This window comes from Dipodomys ordii, unplaced genomic scaffold (genome assembly GCF_000151885.1).
Source record: "Dipodomys ordii isolate 6190 unplaced genomic scaffold, Dord_2.0 Scaffold97, whole genome shotgun sequence".
Classification (NCBI taxonomy): domain Eukaryota; kingdom Metazoa; phylum Chordata; class Mammalia; order Rodentia; family Heteromyidae; genus Dipodomys; species Dipodomys ordii.
The window spans coordinates 3,539,566-3,554,290 of record NW_012267313.1 but is presented as its reverse complement, the minus strand read 5'-3'; the positions used below and the strand labels follow the sequence as shown (position 1 = coordinate 3,554,290).

The following is a 14,725-nucleotide window of genomic DNA, read 5'->3' as shown; positions in this document are numbered from 1 at the left end:
GATTCCTCAGCACCACATAAGCAAAAAGAAAAAAAAGCCGGAAGTGGTGCTGTGGCTCAAGTGGTAGAGCACTAGCCTTGAGCTGAAGAGCTGAGGGACAGTGCCCAGGCCCAGAGTTCAGGCCCCACGACTGGACCCAAAAAAAAAAAAAAAAAGAATACTTTTGAAAGTGTCGAATTTAAGCTCCTAGAGAATGGAAACAATGAAATTAGTAAAATACTGAATAGTTTTCTATTGTGGTTCTTTACGGTCCAGTGTCTATGTGTGACAATGGCTGTTACCTTTCACAGTACTGGCCTTCATATCCCCGGGGACAGGCTGTGCACCGGTAGTCATCAAGGCCTTCCATGATGCACGAAGGGCTGAAGCTTGAATCAGGCAAAAAAGAAATAAAAGAAAAAAATAGTAAAAAAAAGTCTTTTACCTTTATTTATTTATTAATTTCAGTATTCCTGTCAATCATCCAGGACTTAACTTTAGAGGGGTAACAAGTGTCCTATCTATAGCTATTAGTGAAGTTCTTATAATAAGGGTAAGATATCATGATAAAATACTAAGAATATGTTGTCCATAAATACTAGTTAGTTATTGAAGAATTAACACACATCAGGTTAAATATGTTAATACCTTTCAGAATTTTAATAATTAGACAAGAACCATAAAAATACTAGACACACGTTTTTATCTGTGCCACAATCTGGTGCCACAATCAATGATATCTTGCTTTATTCTATTCAATGCCACTTCTGGCTCTTGGAAGGTTCTTTGGTTTCACCATATTTAGTTATCAGAGTTCACTGACTATCTGTCGCCTGCTTCTTCATTTGTGGTACACTGCATGTCCTGAACTTTGCTGTCTGCCAAGTATGAGCTTGGCTCTAGACGGGAGCACATGCTATCCCTAAGCTAGACTGTTTTCCTGCACATATCCAAATGGCTTGCCCTAGTTTCTGTCTGCACAAGCCTCATTTTTCTGGAGAGATTATTGCCCACTTTATAAAAAAATGGCACAGTTACATCACATACCTGCTAGTGTCATACTTATTTTTAAAAAGCTATGTAAGCTATGAGAAGCCAGAAATTTAGACTGTTCTGTTAGCTTATTCTCAGTGTGAAGAACCAGGCCGAGTTGGACCCATATTAAATATTTGTTGAAAAAAAAATAACATAAAATACTTTCTCTACCTTTAAGGAATTTACAATTCTGTATAAAAAAATCAGATAGAGAGATACAAACATAGGACAGAACACAGATGCTTTATCTTTTATTCAGGGTGCTGTGATAATAGTTTCTATTAGTAAAAAGTGTTCAATTTCTGAAAGAATATTTGATTGAAATAAAGATTTTTAGTATACAAAAAGAACAAAAGATATGTTACAACTATAAAAAACTGGTGGCAAGCCTATGCCTGGCTCATTACTGATCTTGAAAATGGGCCATTATAAGTGGATTTGATTTCACCACTCTCAGAGAATTTTACAAGATTTTCTTTTTAACGTATTTATTATAAAAAAGAAACTCCAAACTTGATATTATAGAGCAAGGGGTAGAGGGCATTGAACCCAAAGGGTAGTCAGATTATGTTAGGTTTCTGATGTTCTGTTACAAAAAAGTCTGATTTTTCTGTGTGCATGTAGCCAGTTCAACCAGTTCCAAGTTTACCACAATTGTTTTGAGACTAGATGGCGGGAATTCAGCCAATCTTCTGGAAGCTGGTCAGTAATCGCATAGCTTTCCCATCTTATGTCTCATAGATTACACAAAGTGATGTCATTAAACAGATTCCTTGGCCTCATTCATCTTAGAATATGCTTTATACACTACAGGGAAATGCGCTTGTACTTTTCCCTATCTGGTTGTCCTATCTTTCATCTTTTAATACATTCTACCATATAAGGAACTTCGTTAGATGGGTTCATATGTGTCATTCTTTAGGTAAGTTTAGTAGATGATGAAATCAGTAAGTGGCTTTTAAGTAGATTTAAAAAAACATGAGATAATGAAACTGCATAAATAGTAGGGTATATATACACACAAATATATACACATATATACACTCACACACATAAACACATACATATAACACACTCATATTTATTTATCTATCTGTTAGGAGGTTTTTTTTTTTAGTTTTGGTTAACAGTAAGAAACATTGCTTATAGTGGTTATAATCAATAAAGTCTGATTAGAACTAAAGTCTGATTAGAACTGAACTGGTTACTATAATTTGATACTTAGATACTTTCAAGATTGTTTGCATAAAATTATATGTGAATTACACAATTCAAATACGAAGCACAAATGAGAGTACATTTGTTTTTATTGATTCTGCTAACCTAGTCAATATTCTTTATACTTTTTAAACTGTCAGCTCAAAACTCCGTTAGTCTAATGTCTGCTCCTACTGTTGATTGTAAAACTTCGTCAGTGAGTCTCCTGGTTAATTGTTAATTGCCTTCATTGAGTCTCCATGGAGACAGCAGCCATTGGGTGCTTGTTGACTCTTGTTCTACTTTGCCTGGGTATCAGTGACAGTACTGCAGGGTTTTGTTCTCTTGTTTGCTCTCTGTCTTAGCTCTTCATTTTAGTCTGGTGATCCAACAGAGGAGGTGCTGATTTGCCTTCTTTCCATATGCTCCCTTTGAGTAACTCTAGCCTGGGAAATCTTACCTGACTTTAATTCATTCGTTAACATATATTTCTTCTTCATCTGCTTCTTCAATTTTGAGAATTCCATTTCCTATGGCCATTTGCATATTTCCATCCAGACATACCCCTCATATCCATTTGAAGCTATTTAAACCATAAATGACTTTTCTTTTGCAGAAGTTCCCTCCTGATTTCCCTAGTTCGGATCATTGCTCCATCATTTAGAGAAGCAACCTGGCTACAGACCTCAGCTTTCAACTGCTGCCTTTGCTTTCACCTCTCTCATCTAATTAGTGATCATTTGTGTAGAGTTGTATTTAACAACATTCAGCCCCTTGCTCCACTTGTGTTACTATTACCTGTCTTTAGGTTCTAATTATCTCTTTCCTTGTATAGTTCAATAGTTTTTTAAATGGGTCTCATTGCATTTCGTCTTTGTCTGGTTCAATTCATCACACCCAATTCTATCATAATAGTCTTCCCAAAATGTGGCTCTGACCATATTAACCTCTTTTTCAAACAGTTAAAAACTTGAAGCTTCTTATTATATGGAAAATTAAATAGCAATTTCTTAGACTGATACTCAAGGATTTTTAGCAACATGGCCTTCATTCTTCCATTCATTTTCATCAGTAATTATGAAATTCTATCTAAATTCCATTCTCCAAACTCTATTACTTACTAGCTCTTGAACATCTCTGAACTTCTAACTTTTAGTCACATAATTTCTTACTGTCTTCATTTTTAAAAATCCTTAACTCATTATTGATGATCTAATATATATGCTACTATTGCTTTTAAAACGTGCTTGAAATTTGCAAAATTTAAAGTTTGCCTTTCAACTGTCTTAACATTTCACTGGGTATTTCTCTGACAAATGGCAAAATTTTCTCTTGTATCCCTGTAAATTTTGTTATACTCTACCCAACAGTGAATTATTAATTAGCTATGGAGTTTTTTTCACTAAGTTGCTTTATGTTTTAATAAGCAATGAAGCACACAGTTCTCCTGTTTAAATATGGGCATCAGAGAGATTAGTGGAAGAAATATAAAAATATTATTACATTTTCCATGTCTACAATTTGGTACTTGGGTAACCAATAACATCATGTAAAATATCCTCATTGATATTCTGACTCCCCCACATAAGATTTGTGATTCTGCCCAATGGAAAAAGGATTTTTCAGAGGAGACAATTTATATACAAATGTTTTCAGAATGTTTACAAAGCTGAAGCTGAAGACACAAAGAGAACAGGCAGAGAGGAGGAGATCATTGCCTCGGAAATGCTTTGTGGATTTTTTTAATATTTCAGATAAGGTGTCTAGAATTCTGATTCTATACTAACTGTCATACCTTCATTTTATAAGCAAATTGTTAGAGGGAAAAATGACTTTACTATGTAGAGATTGAAGTCTATAAATCACTTCACAGAAAGTATAGACTTCTTTGCAAAAAGGTACATGAATACACCTAGGGTTTTCATCAATATATAAACCAAGCAGACAGCAGCATGGAAATAACATATTCGAGCATTCACTTTCCCTTCTGGCTGTGTTTCCATGGTACCAAGCTCAGACCATCTTAATAGCAAGTGGTTGTAATTCTGGCAGATACTTTTTTTTTTTTAATTTGGAGCCTCACAATGAGTCACTCTGCTTTCATTGTGCTATTTGTTTAATTGTTTCCTTGTTAATTATTTCCCAATCTTACATTTAACATAGAAAATGACACAGCCACAAAATGATATAGCATGAATGCAAACAATCCTTCATAGTTGAATCTATGGCAGAACTATATACAAACACTAGACCTGTAGATTTATAAAACCGTGTGTACTTGTCATATAACTTGTTTTATAAATAGACCTCGTACCTTTATATGGATACTTTTTAATTAATAAGTGTTATATATTGGACAGGGTTTTAAAAACACAAGTGTATATTTTGACTTTTGTCATGTTCATATATTGTTAAAAATTCTGTCTTAAGTTTAGAATATTTTTGCTTGCATTGACAAAGAAATAGATAGCAGATAGGCCATGTGTTAGACAGATGGCATTACTGATTGGGAAATATGGTTACACTTCTCAATCTTACTTGTTGCTGGAAGAAATCAGAGGGCAGGCACATTGCTGACAGTCACTTGGCAATCCCTTGACAATCCCATAGTAGCCAAGAGCACATTGCTCACAGAAATCTCCAGTCGTGTGATGTTGACAATTCTGCAAAGGAGAAGGGAGACAAAGATTCTTTTAAGTTAGTCAGAGTCAGCATGCAATGGATCAGAAGGCCTCTTACCTGTGAGTGTGCCTACCAACATGCACACGCACTTTGTCAGCTTTTGAAATAAAGGTTTCCAAAGAAGCTTTTCATTAAAAAACAAAACAAAAAACTAATACTGTGTTGGTGTTCCTCTAGTGACCACTAGAGGGTTTGTGTTCTTTCCCTTGTATCAATTCCAATGTACATATATCTTTTACTCTAAATTGGGCATCAAATTTGAAGACTTCTCTAAAACGTATTCTGTTATCTGGCTATTTATGTTTCTTTTCTCCCAAAAGTTTAGCTGTGCTATCTGTTACCAAAACCTGCAGAAATACTAGGACCTTGGTCCATGACCATCAATGGGATTCTAACCCAAATCAATGTGCACAGTACAAATATTTTAAGAGACAACAAGTGCATCAAGAATATTATTTATCTAGGTGGTCACTGGTGGCTTGTGCCTGTAATCCTAGCTGCTCCAGAGGCTGAGATCTGAGGGCTGCAGTTCTATGACAGTGAAGCAGGAAAGGCCTTGAGACTCGTATCTTCAATTAACCACCAGAAAACCAGAATTGGTGCTATGACTCAACTGACTGCTAACCTTGAGCAAAAAAGCTCAGAAATAGTAAGTAGGCCCTGAGTTCAAGCTCCACAACAAAATGAAAACAAAAACTATAATTTATATATTTCTTGCTCAAAATTAGTGGTTTCTACTGAAGATCTAATCTAAAATTAGTTATATCAGTTGAATATATTTTTTCATGCTTATATAATAAAAGATATTAGAGATGATAGGCTTTAAGACATTTTCATAAGGAAAGAAAAAATTCTTAGAAGAATGTATAAATTGTTTGCAATTAAGATTCTTTTATTATAGAATTATATTTAATATAGAGTAATCATTTAAGCAATCCTTTAGGTCTTAGAAAGAGCAACCTATAAGGTATTGAAACAAGTCAGGGGAATAAAGGCAAAATGACATCTTGCCTTCTAGGAATTTACTTCCACTTAAAAAAAAACCTTGAAAACGAATAAAAACTGCAATGAAACTTCAATATTGAGCGGTCTTTAGTGAAAATGTGAACAGATGCTCTATGTGGTGGTATATGTCAAGAACCAGTATATGTCTATAACCTTACCTACTCCAAAGGATTTAAAGGGGGATCAAGAGTTTGAGGCCAGCCAGGGAAGCAGCTGGATAGACATTGCAGCAAAACCAAGTAAACAAAAGGGCTTGGGATAGAGTGCTTGCCTGGCATGTGCAAACGCCTGGGTTAAGGGGAGGTGCTGTGCTGATTTGGGAGGTTGAGAAATAAAGGAATAGAATTCTGCATGGCATCTCAGCTTAATTTTTATATGACAAGATTTAACAGGTGTTGGTGGCTTATGCCTGTGATCCTATCTACTCAGGAGGCTGAGATCAGAGGATCACAGTTCAAAGCCAGCTCTGGCAGGAAAGCCTGTATGTCTCTTATCTCCAATAAACCACCAGAAACCTGGAAATGGCGCTGTGGCTTGAGTGCTAGCCTTGAGCTGAAGAGCTAAGGGACAGCACCCAGGCCCTGAGTTCAAGCCATACAACTAAAAAATAAAATGCTGAGAAGCAAAAATGTCAGCAACCAAATACATGAATATGGGGAGATCTGACTAACTTGTCTGGAGCCACAGAGCTGACTGCTGGTTTTGTTGAACTTGGATAAAATCCCATTGGCTGGGCCCTTTGATCCAGTCAATCTATGATGAAGAAAATATTTCATTTTGATCTGTCTCCTAATGGTAAAATATGTTTTGTATGGGAGGTGTAGCTTCTTACAACGAACAGTAACTGATGTCAGTTCCACCATAGATGCTGCCTTGGAATTTTATTTTTCTTTAGTCTGTTTAGTCATTATTTTGAGGGTCAATCCTGCAGTTTAATCTTGACATTATCTCTATCAATTTTAGACCAGTAGACTTTTATGTTTCTGGTGTTGGGTTTGAAGATGTATTGTTTACTTGTAGACGTATATTACAATGTAATGTTAAAATGGATCAGTTTTTCCAATGTGACAAATATGAATCTTGATTCTTCTAAATGACTATTTTGCCCTCAGCAGATGATAGCCTTCTATTTTCAGAAAAAAGAAAACCCACATTTTCTCCTGAGCTCAGTTTCTGTCCAAACAATTCACTATTTTATCTGCAACCTTTTCACCCTTTGACTTGATTTCTCTATGTGGAAGTTGTGTTTTGTCCTTACTCCAGAGTTATTCTCCTCTGGCTAAACTGGTTCCCTTCCTATGACTCTCCATTTTCTTCCAGCATCTTTGTTTTTTCCATTTGCTAGCATATTCCTACTTGTATTTGCATTTGGTCAGTCCTTTCTTACCTTAAAAAAAATCTATGGCCTCTCAAGAGTTTCCTTAACCTCCTTACTAACTTTGATATGCCTTAGTATAAGCACTGTTTACATATATAGTGCTATTTACACATATCATCTCCCCTCTGAACCCCTTAAACAGGCTGGTGATCTCACCATGAAAACATAATCCCAGGTTCATTCTAATGCTTTGCTTGCCAAAATGAACTTCACTGTCCATAAGAGATACTATCCTATGAAGATCCTATGAGAATCTACAATGGCTGATATTTCTATGCTTTCTTTGAAATCTCCTGCGATATGGTTTCCTTAATAGCCTAGGTTATCAATATTTCTTCTATGACTACTCATCCTTATTTTCCACTTTCTCTTTAGGAAGATTAGTTTCCTCGATTCTAACTTATCTCTTGCCTTTCTTTTTCCCTCCATATATATCCAACTGGCTAAATCTATTCATTACCAAGTTCTAGCACCAAGCTATTTATACCCCAGTTCTCCAGACTTTCTCTGCAACTCCTTCCGAGATACTTTTCATTGTGCAATACAAACATTCATTAAGCTTGTCTCTTAATCTGGGAGTCAATGTCATGTACTCAGTTTCCCAGGTTTGCAACGTAGGGGTTTTTACTTCATGTATCTATTCTTCTACTCTCCTACAATTATATTACTGCTTGTTTCTTGGTATCTTTTTTGTTGCATGTTTTCTTTTTCTTTTTGCCAAAGATCCTTTCCCCAAGTGTTCCTATCCAGTGATTTCTCCACTGTAGTGCCAGAGTGATCACATGTAGAATACACCAAACCACTCTCTTCTCTTATTGAAAGCCTACTCTGGGTTCCTATTGCCCTTAGAATGATTTAAAAACTTTTTAGCATGGCAAGAACTCCTTAACATCTGGCTCCTACTTCTCCTCCTTCCTTAACTTTTCTAGCCCTTGCACACTTTATAAAATCTCATATTCTATAATGCTTTTTCTCCTATTCTTCCCTGGCTGGTTCATTTCAGATTTTGTTTTAAATGTCATTTTTCCCTTGACACAAATATTCCCTCATGTTCTAAAGTCTAGTTTAACTGCTCCATCTAGCATCATGGTGAATGAAACACGATTGTCATCCAATGACTATTTTGAATGAATGAACTAGCCCATGTTCTGGGCAATAAAGATAACACTGTGCAGGGTTTTTTTTTTTTAAACCAAACACAAAGGCCAAGTTTCAAGCCTAGTAACTACAGAAAAGCAGATATCAGAATCACTTTACATATTCCAAGACCACTGTGATTTGTTACATTTTCATACTGATTAAAAACCTATAATCCTCTCTTGTTCAGCTAACTAAATAAAATAGACACTTAGGGAATAAAATAGCCCATTTGTATTTATCAGTAACATTGTGAGAGAAAAATGGCTCTAAGATAAAATAATTATCTATGAATTCAGTCTCAAATCATTCAGCAAGCAGTTAAACAATAAGTGTTAACTAGGGACTGTTTAAACAACGGATTTATAGGTATAGGGATTAGGAAGTGCCATAAACAAAATAAAACAAAATGGAAAAAAGAACAAGACAAGAACTTCAATAACAACTGTCAGAAATCTGCTTTGGTAATAAAATTATTATATAATAAATTATTTTCTATATTTAATAAATTATTTTCAATACATAATGAAACATTAATAACTAAAATACTACAATATAATGATAATTACTAAAAATGTAGAGATTCAAAGGTATAGTTTCAATTTTTTTATTTTTTGCATGTGTCAGTTGTGGGGCTTGAACTCTGGGCCTGGGCATTGTCCCTGAGCTCTTCAGCTCAAGGCTAGCACTCTACTACTTGAGCCACAGTGCCACATTTGGTTTTCTGGTGGTTAATTGGAGATAAGAGTTTCATGGACTTTCCTGCCCGGGCTGGCTTTCAACGGTGATCCTCAGATCTCAGCCTTCTGAATAGCTACAATTACAGGAGTAAGCCACCGGCGCCGCGCTCTCAATTTTCTTATACTTGTAACTTTATGTTATTTCTTCATAGAAGAAGCAAATATTTTTACCTTCTCTGTACAGCTATTCTTTCACAGGTTATTGCTGAAATACTATAATGGGCTAAATGAATCCTGGGTAAGGACCTGATACAACATGTAAATCATGAACATACTTTGAAAACTGTGTTTTGTTCTTTTGGTGTCTGTACTGGGGCTTGAACTCAGAGCTTGCATGATATCCTTAAACTTTTGTCCTGAGGGCTAATGCTCTACCACTTGTGTCACAGTTCCACTTCTGACTTTTTGGTGGTCAAATGGAAATAAGAGTCTCATGGACATTCCTGCTTAGGCTGGCTTCGAACCACAATCTTGACACATCAATCTTCTGAATAACTGGGATTACAAGTATGAGCCACAAGCCAGCCACTATGGAAACTTTTTACATAGCTCTATTAAAGGATTATAGAATAATATTCATGATATTTTCAGTTGTATAGAAATTAGCCTTTAGAACAATTTTTTCTATCGTGGATGCCTAATAAGAAGTTTATTATCCCAAGTGATATGTATTAGTATTTTTTCAATGTAGAACATTTGAGACTTCTAAGGATTTAATATTATGTTATTTTAGACCTAAGGTGAGAAGTCACTTAGCCTAGTCTTACTTTATAGGGATTTCTCTATACTTTCTCACAGATACTATTAAATGCATGAATTTTTATGAGGCAGACCTTCCATTACTCTAAATTATAAAACTTTTCCTTACACCATCTGAAAATTTTTGTTTCAGGCTAATTTGAAGTTAGTGATCCAAGCTCTGCCTTCTGAAGCTACACAGATTAAGACTAATTCCAATTTCCCTGGAAAATTCTCAAATAACTTAGAATAGTATTATTTCTTAAATCTCTCTTTTCAAGCTAAACGTCTAACAATCCAAGTGACTTACAACTTCCTTTAAAATATAGAAGATGATGCAAACATATTGAACATATATCCTTCCTCTATTTGGAGCTTGTACAGATTCTTATGCCCTTGTGAATCTACAATCCAGGAAGAACACTTAAATACCACATGAATTATTGTGTGCCACTTCTTTTGCTCTTTGTTTTAACCTCTAGAGAATGAGCTGCTAGAGAGCAAGGCCCAGGAAGACCACACCTTTATATCTCAGCATCCGTAACAAAACTGGAATATTGGAAATACTTATTAACAAAGCCTTGAGAATAAATGGACAAATAGGCTAATTTCAAACATTTTCTTTTAATTTCATAGCATTAACTATGGGCCATATTTCTTCTTGTCAGGATCTTTTTGCACTATCCAATGCATTAGGTTACATCTCCTGCTTTACATAATTTGAACATTTGATAGATCTTATCCAAATCACTGATAAATATTTTGAATCTTTACACATTATCAAACAATCAGTTGTCTCTAATTGTTCGAGACATCTGTAGGGCTTTTTCTGGGCCACATTTTAAAGATTTGCTATTAGAATATATTCAGTTGTACAGGGGGAAGTTCATTTTGACCTTACATACACATAATGTAACATAATCAAACTTACCCTTCCATGTCTTTCCCATCCACTCTGGACCTTTCTTAAAACAATTTCCAACAGGTTGCATTGTTCTATTTTTATATAAGCATATAACATATTGTAATCATCCTCATTGATCCTCTCCAGTGGCCTTCCCACCCCCCCTGTGACTGTCCCTGGATTCACTGCTTTACTTTCCTATGATTCATTTTTTCAAGTTTGTAACAAGGGGGTTGTACAAAGTGGTTTCACCATAGTAATTCATGAATATATATTATAATTTAGCAAGATTAATGCTATCTATTGTGCTCTTTTTCAGGCCACTTTTTAAAGCAATTTTTTATGCCCCTTAATCTATCAGTTGGTTAATATCTGGCCTATCTTTTCAGCCTTCTTAGGAAAACATTAAACATTTAATCACCTGCCTGTCTAAACAGATCATAGTTAGAATTATGAATGTGATCTTATTGTTCTTAAGAAAATAATTTAATTTTATCTACATCTTAAATAATTTAATTTAATTTTATCTACATCTTAAATGTATTATAAAATTGATGAGAAAAATCTATATGTAACAACCTTCCCTGGTTATTGTATATACATAGGGTTCAATACATGTAGATGTTTTTATTATGGGTGAATTTGAGATATATTATATTCTATGAGGAACTTGATACTTATTGAAAGTCAGAAAACAGATCTCAGATGTGTGTGTGTGTGTGTGTGTGTGTGTGTGTGTGTGTGTGTGTGTGTGTGTGTGTAGTAAACCTGGCAATTGCTTTGATAGGTATTTTGAAAGAATCTACTCTTATTCCTAATACACATTTTTCTTTTTTTGCAATTGATAGACATCATATCAATAAACCACCCTAAGATTCATTGGAGATCAAAATCAATCCATTTCCCACATTGATTTTTACTTTTAAAAAATCTGGAAAGACATTTTGGTGGTTTATCCTACAATAAATTTCATATTTTCAAGACTTTGCAAATGTTTTTTATATATGGGCCTTGATTTGCTTTGCAGATTCTATTCACCCTCTAGGATACCTGGGACTTCAAAATTGAACACATTTAATCAACTAAGTGAGCATTGGCTTCTTCTTGTCACTATGGTGGGGGTGTTCTGTAGTAGATTTAAGATCTAATTCATTCTGGTCAAGGATCTTGGTGACTTAAATTTTCTCAGTGTTAAATTTTCAAGGATGTTACAACATATAAAATTGCAATGAAGATTAAACAGCTCCTATTTAGGCCAGGTGTTAAAACACATTAAAGAAGGTTTATAATGTACTTTAAACACATTAGATTCCAGGTAAAAATATATCTACTGAAGAGAAAGCTAATAGTTTAATACTGATGTTATAATAATGTTTAAACAATGGAATAAGTGAGCTATGGAGGGATCTTTTTCTTTAAACTAAGAATTATGACAGAGTGAAATAACATTTTTGGGCTGTAACCTGGGGCCTCATACTTACTCAGCCAAACTGGCATTTTAACACTAGAGCCATACCTTGGCCCAGTTTTTTTTCTGATTAATTGAAGATCGAGTCTTGATGACTTTTGTGTTCCAGATGGCTATGAAGTGAGATCCTTGAGCCTTCAGAATAGCTAGAATTACAGCAGGAGCCACCACACCCCAGCTCATTGCAATAATACTTTTGATATGAACGTTTTCTCTATACCAGCCAGTCCAGGGGTTTGAACTGAGGGTATAGGAAGTGTCCTTGAGCTGTTTTCCTTAAGGCAACACTTTGTGCCACAGCTCTATTTCCAGCTTTTTGGTAGTTAATTGAAGATAAGAGTCTCATGGACTTTTTTTTTTGTCCCTGCTGGCTTTAACTGTAATCTTTAGGTCTTAGCCTCTTGAGAAGCTAGGACTAGAGACGTAAGCCACTGGAAACTCTCCTTATAATATGATTTTTAAAAGTTATTTGAGCCAGCTGATGGTTCAATATCAATGAAAAATAGGGGAAATAATATCAAACCAAGGATTTAATGATCATTAAATGATCCATCTCTCCATCCTTCTACCCATCCAACTCTTAATCCAGCTCAAGTTGTGTCATTCCTTATGTACATATTTGTATTAACCAGTGTTGATCCAGGTATCTTTCGCTCATCTCTTTGTTGAGCCATAGGTTTAATCTTCCACTTTTGATTAAAAGTTTTCAAGGGGCAATAGTATCTGGATTTTTGGTAGTTAATAGGTGGTAAGAGACTCATGGACTTTCCTTCCTGGGCTGGCTTTGAACCATGGCCCTTAGATCTGAGTAGCTAGGATCCTAGGCATGAGATACCAGTGCCAGTCACCTTGCTTTTTATATTAAGCCTATTCACTCTATAAATAAATACTAATATTTTTATGATTTGATAATAAGGAACCTCGGATGCCACTGAAAATAAAGCCAGGATTTGAGTCAAGGCAGCTTGAATGGAGAGTCCCTGCTTTCCAATGTACCATGATAGAGGACATCAAAGTATTTAATGGGCATTTATTTGGAGTCCAGATTCCACATAAAAGAGGAATAAGTATGCTTCTGTCTTCTCGCATACAGTATTGGGAATTAAAATAGCTATTTTCTATTTGCCTCACGAGTCTGTTTCAAAGATAAATAAAGTTGTCTAAATTCAAAAGTTGTATGTTCCCTGAAGGAAAATATAAAAATTCAGAGCATAACAATTTAGACTAGCTGTGTATGTTTGATGGAAGCATTTATGTATTTTTTAATTCATCTAGGGATTCTTCAGAAAATAGACCTAAATTGAAGATTCCTACAGAACAAAAATAACCTTACTAGCCAGGATAGAAGGCAATGACATTTATCCTAATAATGCAATTAAACTGCATCTTTTACTGAATTCATCTAAATTAAGTGCATGAAGCAAGCATCATGTCAGTGAAACTCCATAATATATTAATTATAACTCAAGAATGTATAAGTTAACCCTTCCCAAAATTATCTAGTTTTATAGACAACATATAGTAATAGAATATGATGCTAAAACTAAAGATTAATTACTTCAGGAATTCAAGGATAGTTAAAAACTATAGATGATTATTGACTAATTGTACCTTCTATCCCATGCCTCCTGTACAGGTGAGTATATGATATATTTCAAGACCTTATCTCAACTGCATATATGTCTAAGAAGCCAGAAATAGAAAGATGCTTCCTTCATATGACAAGAAATATTTTTCTTAAAACATCTCCAAGTATACTTTTATGGTAGAAAACTTGAGACATTAATATTTAAATCAGAAATTAAATCAGAACTGATTATGCTTTTATTTAACAGTTCCTAAAAGACTGAATCAATGAAAAATATGAAGTTATTATAACTGCCAAGAAGCACCACAATTGTGGTTTTTGAAAGCAATACTACTGTAACAATCAAAATAATAGCGGCTCCTAGCTGTTCAGGATGCTGAGAGTTAGAGGATTACAATTTGAGGTCAGTCTTGGTAAAAAGATTTGCTAAACTCCATCTTCAAAATAACAAACAAAACATAGCCATAAGGGCCTGGGAAGGTGGCTCAGTGGTAGAGTGATTGCCTGGCATGTATGAGGCCCTAGGTTCGATTCTTCAGCACCACATAAGCAGAAAAAGTCGGAAGTGGCGCTGTGGCTCAAGTGGTAGAGTACTAACTTGAGCTGAAGAGCTGCGAGACAGTGCCTAGGCCCAGAGGGACAGTGCCCAGGCCCAGAGTTCAGGCCCTACAACTGACAAAACAAACAAACAAACAAAAACAGCCAGGAGTCATTGGTTCATGCCTGTAATCCTAACTCTTCAGAAGGCTGGGATCATAGGATTGCAGTTCAAAGCCAGCCTGGCCAGGAAAGTCTATGAGTTGTGAGAGTCTTATCTCCAATTAAGCACCAACAAGTCAGAAGCAGTGCTGTGGCACAAAGTAGTAGAGTGCTA

At 35.2% G+C, this 14,725-nt stretch overlaps 1 protein-coding gene across 1 annotated transcript in view; it reads right to left on the bottom strand.

The window, feature by feature from the left end:
* Positions 1 to 14,725, bottom strand: part of Lama2 (laminin, alpha 2) — a 544,126-nt gene that overhangs the window by 148,466 nt on the left and 380,935 nt on the right. The window contains exons 30-31 of the mRNA XM_013026778.1: positions 4,750 to 4,874; positions 282 to 368 (exon numbers count right to left, since the gene is read on the bottom strand). Coding sequence (XP_012882232.1) covers positions 282 to 368; positions 4,750 to 4,874 — 212 coding nt within the window. The remainder of the gene's footprint in view (positions 1 to 281; positions 369 to 4,749; positions 4,875 to 14,725) is intronic.